At 46.1% G+C, this 12,891-nt stretch overlaps 1 protein-coding gene across 1 annotated transcript; it reads left to right on the forward strand.

Moving 5' to 3' along the window:
• Nucleotides 1-473: 473 nt before the first annotated feature.
• LOC104160563 (histone-lysine N-methyltransferase Smyd1-like) lies at nucleotides 474-12,470 on the forward strand (the record flags this gene model as incomplete). Its single annotated transcript, XM_009698711.1, has 3 exons — nucleotides 474-610; nucleotides 11,392-11,568; nucleotides 12,257-12,470. Coding segments are annotated over exons 1-3 (528 nt in total), but the record flags the coding sequence as incomplete, so codon positions are not given.
• Between the last annotated feature and the right edge of the window lie 421 nt (nucleotides 12,471-12,891).

A 12,891-nucleotide genomic window follows, 5' to 3' on the forward strand; every position in this document is an offset into this window, starting at 1 on the left:
CCAGATGACAGTGGAAGGGGTCAGAAATATGCACACCAGCCCTCCCTGTCCCACTGTCTCAGCTGTTTCTTCCTGAGAGACAGAAGCATGTGGTTGCTAAAAATACCCTGCAAAGAGAATACATTCTCTCTCCAATGGGAGAGTATAAATTAATCCGAGTCGTAACATATACAACTGCTTGTGGCTAGGAGAAACAATTCCAAACGTGTTTTTCAGAGAGGGGTTTCCTAATGAAGCAGAAGTCCCAGCCCCGTGCCTTCCCTGTGTAGGCTGTGATATTGTGCGGAGGATCTTCGCCTCCTGCCTCTTCTGCTCCCACCCCCTCGCCCTCCTATGGGAAACGGTACGGCTGGGGGTGGGGGGAGGCCAGCGCTTTTATAAGCGTGGTCTTGCCACAAGTCGAAGTTGACAGAAGTGACGGGAGATTTGGCTTGCTTCAAGATACCCATCTCCCAAGGCTTGGGATCCCTGGGATGACCAAAGGGGGAATGGAGTCAGTTGAAGTGTTCACTTCTGAAGGCAAAGGCAGGGGCTTGAAAGCCCAGAAGGAATTCTTGCCTGGGGATGTCATCTTTGCGGAACCAGCCTATGCAGCCGTGGTTTTTGATAGGTAAGAGAAAAGTATTTGTAAAACATAGACCAAAAGTAATCTCAATGCAAAATTTCATCTGGCTGGGCGGGTAAAAGTTTGAAAGTGTCTGGACAACATCAGAGCAGGGTGCGAAGGGAAGTCAGAAGCACTTCTGTAAAGACACGTTCACAGCTTACAGTGAATGTGCTTCCCAGAGCTCAGATCAGCTTTTTTACTTTTAATATGGCGAAATCCGTTTCCAGGATGTGATCTTGCAAGGTGCTCGGTGCCATCAAATTTTACCAAATGCGGTGAAAGTTGCGTGTATTCAGTGCCTCACAAAACTGGACCCATGTTATGCTCTGGTGAACTGCCAGGAGTGAGTGTAATTCAGGTACAGCAATCTCAAACTCACTTTGCCGAAGCCACCGATGTATAATGTGTGATAAAAGTGAGTTACGTTGTGCTCTGCTCAGTGTACCACCTCCCAGCTGTACACGCCGCTTCATCACCCGCTGCCTTCAAACTAGAAGCTAGTGGGGATCTGTGAGTGATATTGTTTCTATTAAAGTGATTTTATATTTATAGCTAGCTGAATTAACTGGAGACAAGTTTCTGCTTTCACTCTTGCATGAGACTGGTTTTAAATTTTTGTTCACACTGATGTAGCCAAAAACTGAATTCTGGTGCGACACATTTTTTTTTTTTTACTGCTTGTTTCAAGAACGAACAACATTTGATCAGCCTGCGCTGCCGATGTGACTGGTAGATGCCCATGTCTGCCCTTCAAATCAGTGGAAGATTCACTTGAATACCCTGAAAGCTAAAAACCACAAAAAGCCAATTTCTATGTTAATCTGCCATGGGATAAATCTAGACTAAAGCCTCAGACATGAATGGAATTTGTTCAGCCATATAATGTGCTAACTGAGAACCGAATTTGGCTCTAACTTTTAAACTGAGGAGCTGGATGTCAGCTGAAAGGTTTCATTCTGGGCTTAGGAAATTTGTGAGCATTCTTCAAGGACGCCATGGTGAGTCTTGAGACAGAATTTTTTACCCCAAACCGCCAGTGACTTTAGTGAATATTCTGCACACTAAATAGGATGGTGAGTGATTCTGCCTAGCTGAGCTTTCCCTGATTGAATCAGCTCCACTAACAAAGTCTGGGGTGCAAGCAGAGTTCATGCTGCTGTTTTAATCCCGGTCATCTTGTAGCTGAAGCTGATTTGTGCTACTGTGTGATCTGGCGATAGCAGAGAACTGAGGATTAAATGGACAGAGCAGGAAATAATTTTTTTTGTGTGTCTTTCATTCACTTTTTCCTTGCCCTTATACGATCAGTGTGTGAACATGTTTACAAATCTTTACAATAGCAACAATAATACTTTTTTGTTTTTTATTTTAATATATCATTGCAAGAGCTCATAAAAAATGTCATTTTTTATTTTAAAATGTTAAGTTCTTGAATTCTTAACCCTGAGTTCAATTACAGTAGTTAGTGACAAAACCATCTCTCCTCGACGTGTCCTTTTAGCTCTTGTGCTTCAGTTTCACTTGTGTCACCAGCTGGAATCTTGCTGTGCTATTATGTTTGCTTCAGAAGTGCCTATGGACAATTATTTCTCCCGTAGGCCTTATTAAAAATACTAATTATCTTTTAAACCATTGAAAACATTTTGCCTTTTGATTGCTGGCGGATAATTTTTTTCTTCTGTGCATCATGCATAGAGTAGAGCTGCCCATGTTAAAGAGCTACAACTTCACCGCATTTTTAAATGTCACTTGTGTAATGTGAGATAAGGGGAGAAACTATCACCACATCGGCTGTTAGACTGCAGACTGTGTCTTAGGTTTACGTTTCCAACAGAAAACCTCGATGGGGAGAAATGTCCTTCCCTCCTTCCCCAGGCTGGGTTTGTTTAGCTCCCAGAGGGCAAGTCGAGACATTGAGCAGCAAGGAGGCAAAGTGAATGCATCCCTTCTCTGTGACTGCAGAGGATGGGGATGGCTTCAGTCATTCTTATCTCTCTGCTTCTTCTTCGTACTGCTGTGCAATAAAAATGGACTCTTGCCCTCCCGTGGCACTTTTCATCGCAAAGCACCTCGTATACGTCAGTGGTGAAATGCATTCCCGAAATCTCTGAAGCAGGAAGTGGCAACTAAATGCTGTTGGTTAGTGCTTGGCAAGGGATAACCTGGGCCTGAGATATTATGGAGACATGCATTTTTCTTGTGAAAACTACCCTGGTGCTTCTCCTACACACACAGGGCTTTGGTTTAGAAGGTACCTTCCACCGCTGTCCCAGGATGTTCAGTTGAATAAAACCCCATTGATTGATTGCTATCAAAGAAGGGTAGCCTGGATCCTTGTAGGACCTGCAAGAATAAATCCACACTAGTCCATGGTGGCTGATTTTGCCCTGAAAGAACTGCTGTTGCCTCTGCATGGATGAAGAGTTCAATGAAGATGTATGTGTTTTTCCTTGTCCACAAACGCTCATGTAGTGGTCCTAAAATTACTGCACTATTAAAATGGGTCTTACCCTGCATTGGGAAACCCAAAGTTCAGAGTCCCTCATCCTAATTCAACTCAGCATCTTCATCTCTTGCTGAAAGCAGTGTGTATGTGTACTATGGAAAGGGGATTCAAATATGAGTGAGTGGTAGGTTTAATTTTTCGGCTCAGGTCCTACTAAATGTGTGACCAGATTTTCCACAGGGTTCAGCTTTTTTTGTGTATAAAGGCCACCATAGAAGCACTAGAGTGCAGGGTTGGTCTGTACTTTGCAGCCCTTTGAAAAGCTCAGTCCTTTGGAAAGTCTGGTCCCAGGGTGGATGCTCAGCCCCTGAAATCCTGCCCCTGATTTTGCTGTTGAAATCAAGTTCTGTATGTGATGTATATGGATGGCAGTCATACTGCAATGGCCACACTGCAGTCTTCTGTGTGACTGCATGTGGTGTGGCAACACAGCAGGCAAAGCGAAGGCCTCTTTTTCAGATTAGTAGGAGCAAGTCTTCAGAGATACAACATCATTTTCTCGGTTTGGCAGTACTACAGGATGGAAAGTGGCTTGTGTTTGTGCCTGAGAGCAAAGCCATCAAGAGATGGGAAGGTGTTACTGTTCAGAAACCATGGAGACCTATAGAAGTTGATCATCATTTGACCTGGTAAACAACATATTTATGAAATGAAAAATTTGCGTTACCTGCTATAGGTGTTTAACTTCAGGTGCGTAAGTGAGAAACCCCTCCATAGGGCTGTTGCATAGCAGAAACCTACCTTTTATACTCTGAGAGACTATCGGAAGAACAAACCTCTTTGTCCCGACTGTACAGGGATCTAGGGAACCAAACAACTAATCTTGGTACCTGGTGTTAGGTGCTCACAGCAGAACGTGTGGATACACTACACTTTGGGCGTAAATGATGCAAAGGCCTTTCTCTGTATATTGATGTGAGGAACTGCTGAAGTAATTTGGACCTGAGGCTGTCACTCAACTGCACTGTATGAATGTCTGTCTTTCAGTAGGAGGCTGAGTTTGAGGAGGTGTTGAGACTTTTATTTTGCCAGGAAAAGGAGAAGTGTTTTCTTTGACAGAACTCTATAATCAGCCATCATAGTCTGAGCAAGTAAGACCCATCAATTTAACTGGACCAACTTAGATATGGACCAATTTAACTGGACCAACAAGGGCGATATGATGGCTTATCCAGCAATAGGCTTTGAGACTCAGCTTGCAAATTAAGACACCCAAAACTAAGGTCTGTTTTAAATGTCTGCAGAGAGCTAAGGGCAGGATTCAGTTGGCATAGGTGTTTAGTGTCATTTGAGATGCTCCAGGGTGTCTGAGACATCCTCTTAGGGCTGACAGGTACAAAACAGGATTTATGAGAATCAGGCCTCCTCTCAGGCCAGATGGATGTCCCTGCAGAGCCTAAAATAACTAGGCTCCTATGTCCAGGCAAGTGAATCCAGCCCTAAGTGCTCGTTATAATCAATGGAACACTATAATGTGCACTGAGCACAGACACCTACCTTTGAGCTGAATGACTTTGCAGACCTCACTGAGTGTTTTAATGGAATCTCTACTTAGATGCTGAAGGTACATATGAGCACATCTAGGTGCCTAAATCTGCAGACTGCATCCCACCCTGGAAGGCCCTGAAGGTCACAGGGACCCCGAAGGTCCCTGAAGACATTAAGGCTGGTAAGGGCTTGTGCTCTTCAACCCAATGATGATCATCCAAGCAGCAGTTTCTTTCTAGTGCCAGAGACTTTTAGCACATAAAACTCAAAGTGAAGCTAAAGAAGATTCCTATGGACATCAGCCAGCTCATAGTTTCTTAGATTTTGAGGCCAGGGTATGACTCACAAGTCTAACCCTGCTCATTGCAGAGGGGTTGGACTAGATGACCTTTAAAGGTCCCTTCCAACTCAAACTCTTCTATGATTCTATAACATTTTGCTTAACACAGTGGTTACCTGGCGTTGACTCCTGCATCAAGCCTGTTACTTCTACGTGAAGTAGAGCAGGCTGTTTAGAGAGACAGGGAATGCTGATTGAAAGGGAGTGCAGAACTCACTATGATCTCCAGTATTTTGCTGTTTAGATAAAGTGCAGGCAGACACTCTGAGCTGTGTTTGAGTCAGCCTTTCTGTTATCAGCTGAAAGAGCACTCAGAAAACACCAGTGTCAGGCCTTCTTTGCTCTAAAATAGATGCAGAAGGTTGGAAATAGATCTTCTCAAGGGATTTTCTGCCTTTGTTGGGATCATTTTTCAATTTCGAAAGGCCCTATGCGTTCCTCATTGACATTACCTCTCACTGAAGCTTTCTCTAGTGCTCTGCTTACGTGCTGGGGTTTAATCCTTCCTTGTCTCTTTACTTTCTCTTTGAAGATCCTAGGTCTCCTTTCGTCACTGCCACCTTCGGGACGATGGCATTCCCGTTGCCTGGGCTCAATGTACAGTATGTGACCTTCTCCTCTGGCATGTCAGTTGGCTCTCAAGCCTCTAAGAGTTTACATTTCCTATGGGCATGGGGAAGCCTGATATATCTCTGTCAACCCTCATCAAGAGAAGGTTTGCTCTTTAACTGGTGGGGTTTGAGAGACCGTAGTCAAGGCAAACAGTGTCATGTGGTAGGAAGCCAAGATCACCTGAAGATCTGCTTGATGAGTGATCTGCAAATTGCTAAAAACCTGAGATTGTGCAATTTTTGCATTCCTTTTTGATGTATGAAGCAGGCCCAATGCGTTTTCCAGGGGAAATGTCAGGAGTTCCATTATTGCAGCTGAGGATCTAAGAAATGCAAAATTTTCCGTAACAGTATGACTCTGAAAAGATTATGGAGACAAATTCTTTGAGTTGATACCACTAAAAACCGAGACCTAATGTGATCATATTCACACTGTTTAACATTTTCTGGGATTTGATATTTTATTATTACCTCATTTGTTCAAAAGCTTAAATAAAACCTGGGAGAAAACATAGCTTTTTTAAAGAAAACCACAGCCACACCTCTAAAAAGAGGCTGAGAAATCTTATAATGAAAGACTAAAAAAAAAATAGTCTAAAATTAGTCTAAAATAAATCCTCCACTCAAATCAGACAAACTAGGCTGTGTCATCCCTGACATTTTAAAGATAAAAGTACTAAGCTCCAAACCCCTTTTTAAAGGAGCAAAACTATGCTTGTGCTAATAATTCACCGTTATAGGTATCCTCAGTAGAAGCCAGCTATTGAATACCTCCCGTTTCCTTTCACTGCCGAAAGAGTAGGTGCATTGCCTTAGACTGTTGTGTTTAATGAAGTGTTACAGCCTCTGCTTTGAAAGCCAAGTGGACTTTGCCTATGTCTTAGGCTGTTCTTATGCCATCCTCTGCAGGACGTTAAGGAGAGAGATGCCTAGCCAGCCAATAATAAATATGAAAGCAGGTCGACTTAGGTGTAAGTTAGGTCATCTGTGTGTATCATCTGTGATGTACAGAATAGAATAAACTCATGTTAAATAGTTTGTGAGCTTCTCACCATGTCCATTATCTATTCAATGAAATCCTCCTTTATTCTTTTGCACTATAGCCATCTCACCTGGCTTTTCCAGATCAGTGAATGAGATGCTGTGGGTGCTGGATGGGAAATGATTGGCAGATGTTTGGGTTGTGCATATCTCAGAGACGAGGTTAATATATTTCCTGTGGCAGGGCTCAGCCCTCTGTCCTGGCAGGTCCAACAGATCTTAATCCATCTGACTCCGATCCAAGGAGTCACAAGAGCTATTTGTTTCTTCTGCTTTCACTGAGAGCGTGCTTGTGGGAGCCATGGCTTAGTTGACAGTGCTCTGTCACCTCTTGCATTTGTTGGCTGGCACATTGAATCATTGCTTTTGTGACTGTAGCTACATCCAGGATTAGTAGTAGCTGGGCGTCTCATCTATGTAACATCAGAGCTCATGAGCCCCTGAGAGTTCAGCTCAGTTGAAACTTGGATGAGAGGCCAAGGAAACCTGAAGCTCCCCAGAATGTTATTTAGTGAGTCAGTCAGTGGCACCTGCCCTCCAAGTCAGTCCTAAATCCCTGACCTGGCAAGGCTTTGATGGGCTGGAAACATCACTGTGCTAATGAAGATGCTACTTGTGGGCAGGGTGAAAAAAATAAGTTCTCACTATGTGTAGAAGATGACAGTGAATGGGTGGCCAGAGATCACTCCGGAGGCCATGGTGTACGTGGACACAGCAGAAAGCAGTGGTATTGTCCCTCTGTTAAAGCAAGGGAAGCCAAGCACTGGGTCTCTGAGGGTTCAAACCTCCAGGACTCCTGGGCAGGTGCCACACCAGACGGTATCTACCCAGGTTTCTCTCCAGAAACTTTCAGTGCTGCCTGGCCATGCAGCATCCTGACCACATGGGCATGGGCTGCTCTCTCTGAGGGAGAGGAAGTCTGTGCTACCTGGAGCCATTTCAGGTTGTGTTAAACACTTTCTAAACCACACACAGAAGGTTTTTTTAGACCGGTGGTTTCCACAGGCTGAGAGACTTAGGTTTAACCTCAGGCTGCTCCTTGGGGGACCTTAACCATTGCAGAGAAGGTGAAAGAGAAGACTGTGGACCACTGCAAGCCTTTGGAGTCCTTGGTGTTGTCTGCCTCCAGGATTGAAGGTACCAGAGCCTGATGTAAGGTCCAACCCTGGGGCCAAGGGAAAGACCCAATTTGTCATCCCCTTTTGGGGTGCCTGGCTCTGAGCTCCTCTGAGACAGCAGGAGTTTGCCTAGGGCAGCAGGGTCAGGCAGTGCTTGAGCAATGTTAGTTGAAGATTTAGGCGATAGATCTCAAAGACCCGTGTGTCCTGATTTTTTTACCATGTCAAGAGTTGAGCCCAGGCCTCTGGAGTCCTGATAATGCACATTATCAATAAATCCAGTCTTCTTTTAAACCATTTCTGAGCACAGAGGATCCTGTGAGGGTTTTGTGAGAGGTGCAGTATTTCTTATACCTGCTAGTCAGATTACCTATGAGTAATTGTGTCTGCAGTTTCAATACCACATGAATTGTTCCTTTGCTTTCTTGGAAAGTCTTGTATAACTTTTTTTGTGCATTTCTGCATCTCCTCAGAAATGAGGGCTTTCCAGGACTGGTGGTAAGTTCCACCAGCTGAGTTTGCTTTGGAAGCTCTAGACACCCTATGTGATAAACAGCAAAATGCAAAGCCAGTGTTTCATTTTTTTTCTGTTCTGGGAGATTTTTTTCTGTTCTGCGAGCTGGAGGAAGACAAACCTCTGTTAGAATATTCAGCACTGTATTCCCCTGCGACCTGTCATTCCTCTCTACAAAGAAACTTCTTTAACTGCCTTTTTGCTTTCTGACTGCCCTCAAAACACACAGGAGGCAGGAGGGACCCCCATTCCCCGTGCGAGATATCTCTCTGTGCTTCCAGGCACGACGTAACCTCATGGGTTTTATCAGCTCTCTGGCTTTCCTTTGCCTTACAAGGAGTGTAATCTCTCTTGCACTTCTCTACCCCCCTGACTTGACAGCTGACAGAGCACAGCCTCGCATTTCTCACCAGCTCCTAGATCTTTCATTTGACTTAATGGAACTGGTTGCATCCCCCTTCCCGGATGCATGCTTCCCTCTGCCACATCCTGAGTGCTTGCTTTGCCTTGGGCTGGGCACTGCTCACTGTCATTTTCCAAACTTCATTTTTGCACAAGGTGTTTGTCTGCTGCAGGTTGTCCTGCTTTAAATCAATGGGCCTCATCACCCTGCAAGAGCCAAGGCGCAGGGTGGATTGTGTCAGCAGCTCACACAATACTGCCAGAGGAATGAAGGTGCATTTTAAATGTACTGTCATGGATATAAATATTCATATGTAAGTCTGTATATATATATCTGCATAGTAGAGAGGCAGGACAGTCTTGGGGCTGGGGACTCTGGGGCTATGGGTCTGATTCCTGCCTGTGGCACATCCTCCTCATGTGATCATCAATATATTTTTTATTTCCTTGTGCCTCAGTTTCCCCACCATGGGCTGTGGGCGATGATAACGTTCCCTTGGTAATGAAGCCTCTGTGGTCAGTCTGCTTTCTGCAATGAGGAGAACCTCCCTCCTGGGACCAGCAGTGTTTAAGTGATGGGAATTTAAATTCTCCCACACCTTCGAGCCTGGTTGGAGGCAGAGATAAAGTAGGCAGTTGCCTGAAGGATCAGAGAGCTGGGGACACCAAATCAGGCAGTGGAAAGCCTTCTCTAGCAGCAAGGGGAAAGTCCCCAAATTGCCTGGGCAGGAGGCCAAAGTGTCTCCCGCTCCTTCCTAACGAATTAAGTCCTAGGAGCAAGCAGCTGGGCATGTGAAAGGGTCACACGGGGGAGGTTTCCCTTTGGTCTGGGACCCTGGACACTCTTGGAGGGAGGACATGAGGTTAGACTTCTTCATCAGTATCCTCTGATGCATTCCTCCCCCAGGCCTTGGTTATAGTTACATACATACAATTGGAGGATGCTTCTTGGAAATCCTGTTTTGAATCCCCCAAAGAAGAAACCTGTTCCTTTTGAAAGGTATTTCCCAGTTATCTCATGACAGTCTAACTCACAGTAACCTCTCAGCTAAACAACAGAGCCAGGAGCAGGAATAGCTGGTGAGCAGCACTTACTGATGCTTGCACCAGAGAAAGACACAGCAGGCTTTTGGATTTGGAGGAGAAATCTGCATCGCTATCCCATGTGCAGGAAGGCTTTAAGTGGCCTAAAGAGCACAGCACTAAAGCTGACACTGGACTAAACAGGGAGGACTTGAGAGCAGAGCACATCCTCACATCAGGCACTGTGCTCATTATCTTTAATGTTTAACACCACCCCCATCGGTGGCATATTCTGCACCACTGACCAGCAGTAAATCATTGATGTTCTCAGCTCAGCAACATACCAGCCTTGTGAAGATGAAAAATCCCCTGGATTTATTAATAAAATCTTATGGTGGTCATAAATGCAAGTACTGTTCCCTAAACTTGGCCTTATAGCCAGGCCACCCCATGTCCCACCCCAGCCAATGCTCCTGCAAGCTCTTGAGAGTTCATCTTTCCTCTGTCTTCAGCTGTTTGGTGTTTCTTGTCCATCCCTGAGCAGCTAAAAATCCACTTGTCCCTCGGCAGTCATGCATAGGGATCTGCTGAGCAGCTGGAATCCTGCCTTTGTCCCTCAGACCTTCACTAATCCATGCTGAGCATCTTTCTGGAGTCACTGGAACGAGGAGAGCCCCAGACCCACCCAACCTGGGGCTCTGTACTGCTGTCTTCTGATGGTGAACCACCAGAAGACATGTGCCACAACCGAAGGAACGAAGAGAAGACATAAAGCACTCTGTGGTGACAAGATATACCTTGAAGGAGGCTATTCTGTTGGCTTCCTCATGTCATTTCCAACACAATGCCACAATTGCCAAGTGCAACGCCTCCAGTACAGCTACACCTTTGCCCTGTGGCAAAAAGAAGTGACCAGCAAAACTTTTAACCTGTGGAAACATATCTTGGTTGCAAGCAGCACAAAACCAGGGTTTTCCTATGCAACCACTTTGATCGGTCTTCTTCATTTCGATACACCTCTAGTCTGCTCACTAGCAGAGCATTTCTGATGTATATCTTTAACCCCACAGCATGCCTGTGCCTAAGGAAAGCTTAAGAGAGCAGTTAGGCTGGCTCAGAGCCATGGTCCTGTTTGGTCCCTCTTGCCCAGTGTTTTCCTAAGTCTCTTGGGCATAGTGGCAGTTGCTGCTCCATTTTGTGCCATAGTCCATGCAGGGCCCAGGAAAGCCTTGGCGCTCGGCGAGGTTTCTCTTCAGCCAAATTTAGAGGCTTTGCAGGCAGGTGAAGCTCTCAGGCTGGCTCTTTGCCTTCATGTTCTTCTTCATACTTGCCTGAGCTACAGACTCATTAGACATCTGCTTTCTGCTCAGCAAATGGGTGGCTGGTGCTTCAGCACGGGCCTGACAGAAAATGAAAACAGACTGAAAATCCTATTAACAGCGGCGGTGCTGAGGAGGAGCAGATGAGCTGCAGACAAGAGGGCTGAGAGCTGGGGAATGCTTTATTGCTGTCCTCCTCTAAACAAAACATTTCTCTCTTTGACGTAGCCAAACAGAAAAGCAACAGCACTGGGCAAGCACATAAGGATTAAATTAAATAAAGGATGTTTCTTCATCTTCCCAAAAAATCTCCATCCTTAGTGGCTGTGGGGAGCCCAGGGGTGCAAAGCTGGCAGGACCCTCGCTGGGTGGAGCTGGCCCCTCACTGAGGTACAAGCCAACGGGTCTTTCTGTCCTTCCAGCTTGACGCACGTCATCTGTCACACCTGCTTCAAACGGCAGGAGAGGCTCCATCGCTGTGGCCAGTGCAAGTTCGCCTACTACTGCGACCGGACCTGCCAGAGAGCGGCTTGGCTGAACCACAAAAATGAGTGCTCCGCCATCAAGAAGCATGGCAAGGCACCCACCGAAAACATCAGGTGAGAGCTGGCCCTCAGAGGTTGGGCCAATATCCTGGGGACAGCGGCAGAGGACGAGGCTTCCCTCCGGAGGGTGGCAAGCAAGAGCTGGGTGGCTTGATTTGGACAGGGTGGAGATGGGAGATGGTTTGGGAAAGGCCAGAAGCATCCCTGGGCTAAGGGGATGGGGACCTGGAGGAGCAACTGGGGTACGAGGGTGTTGTGCTTCTGTTTTGGTTTTTTTTTTTGGTACTGGGCCCCAAAAACTCTACTGCAGCTGAACGTGGTAAAGCAAACCAACCCGAGGTGATTTAGGAGGTGTGGGAAAGTGAGGAGTAGGTGGAAAAGTGGAAGAGGAGGTGGGCTCTTCCCCAATTTGTCTATAGGATACATTGATTTGGCTTCACATCCTGACTTCATCATAAGAAAATGAGAGGAAATGAGAGCTGTCATGAAAGGCTGGGGATTTGGGGGATCTGTAGCTCTTCTGCAGATGAGAACATAGATGCCAGTGCAAAACCCTGCATCTCCCTTTCCTTCAAAAGCCCGTGGATGGTGACCAGCCATCAGCCATCCGATGCTGAGCCTGTCTTGGTCTGTCTATCTACACACAATTTCCCACCCATGAAATGAATTTCGATGGTCCTTGGGTCCCTCTCCTTGCAGTGGGTGGTGGTGGTGCTAACACCTGGGGCTCTCTCCTGGCCAGACTGGCTGCCCGCATCATGTGGAAGATAGAGAGAGAAGGCAGTGGGCTGGCAGAGGGCTGCCTCGTCTCCATCGATGACCTGCAGAACCACGTGGACAGCTTTGACGAGGAGGAGAAGAAGGAGCTCCGCGCTGATGTGGAGAGCTTCCTTGAGTTTTGGCCACCCCAGAGCCAGCAGTTCGGCATGCAGTACATCTCCCACATATTCGGAGTGGTATGTCGGAGGGGTGGCAGAGCAAATGGAGGGGGCTGCTTTTAATGCCATCTTCCCAGAGAAAGTCTCCGTCTGGCCTGAGTTGAGGATAGCTGAGTTCATCCCTCTCTTGCCCTTAAGAGGCCATAGTGATTGCGATAGCCGAGACCAGCATTTGCTGCAGGTGGTTTGAATACTGCCCATTCCCCATCTGCATCGCTTCTGTGCTGTCACTGGGAAACTGAGGCACATCAAGGGCAAGGTCTGAAACATTTTCTCTGTCTAAACATGCAGGCAAGTGGCTCGCTCAACTGTAGGTGCTGCATTGTCATCAGAAGTCCCACTGGGCATCTCTCTGCACCTGGGAGAGCTGAGAAAATATATTTAAATATATTTTTAGTAAATATACTTAGAATATAGCAGATCTGGTTTAGTATATACA

The sequence above is a fragment of the Cariama cristata genome, unplaced genomic scaffold (genome assembly GCF_000690535.1).
Source record: "Cariama cristata isolate BGI_N322 unplaced genomic scaffold, ASM69053v1 scaffold20684, whole genome shotgun sequence".
Lineage (NCBI taxonomy): Eukaryota > Metazoa > Chordata > Aves > Cariamiformes > Cariamidae > Cariama > Cariama cristata.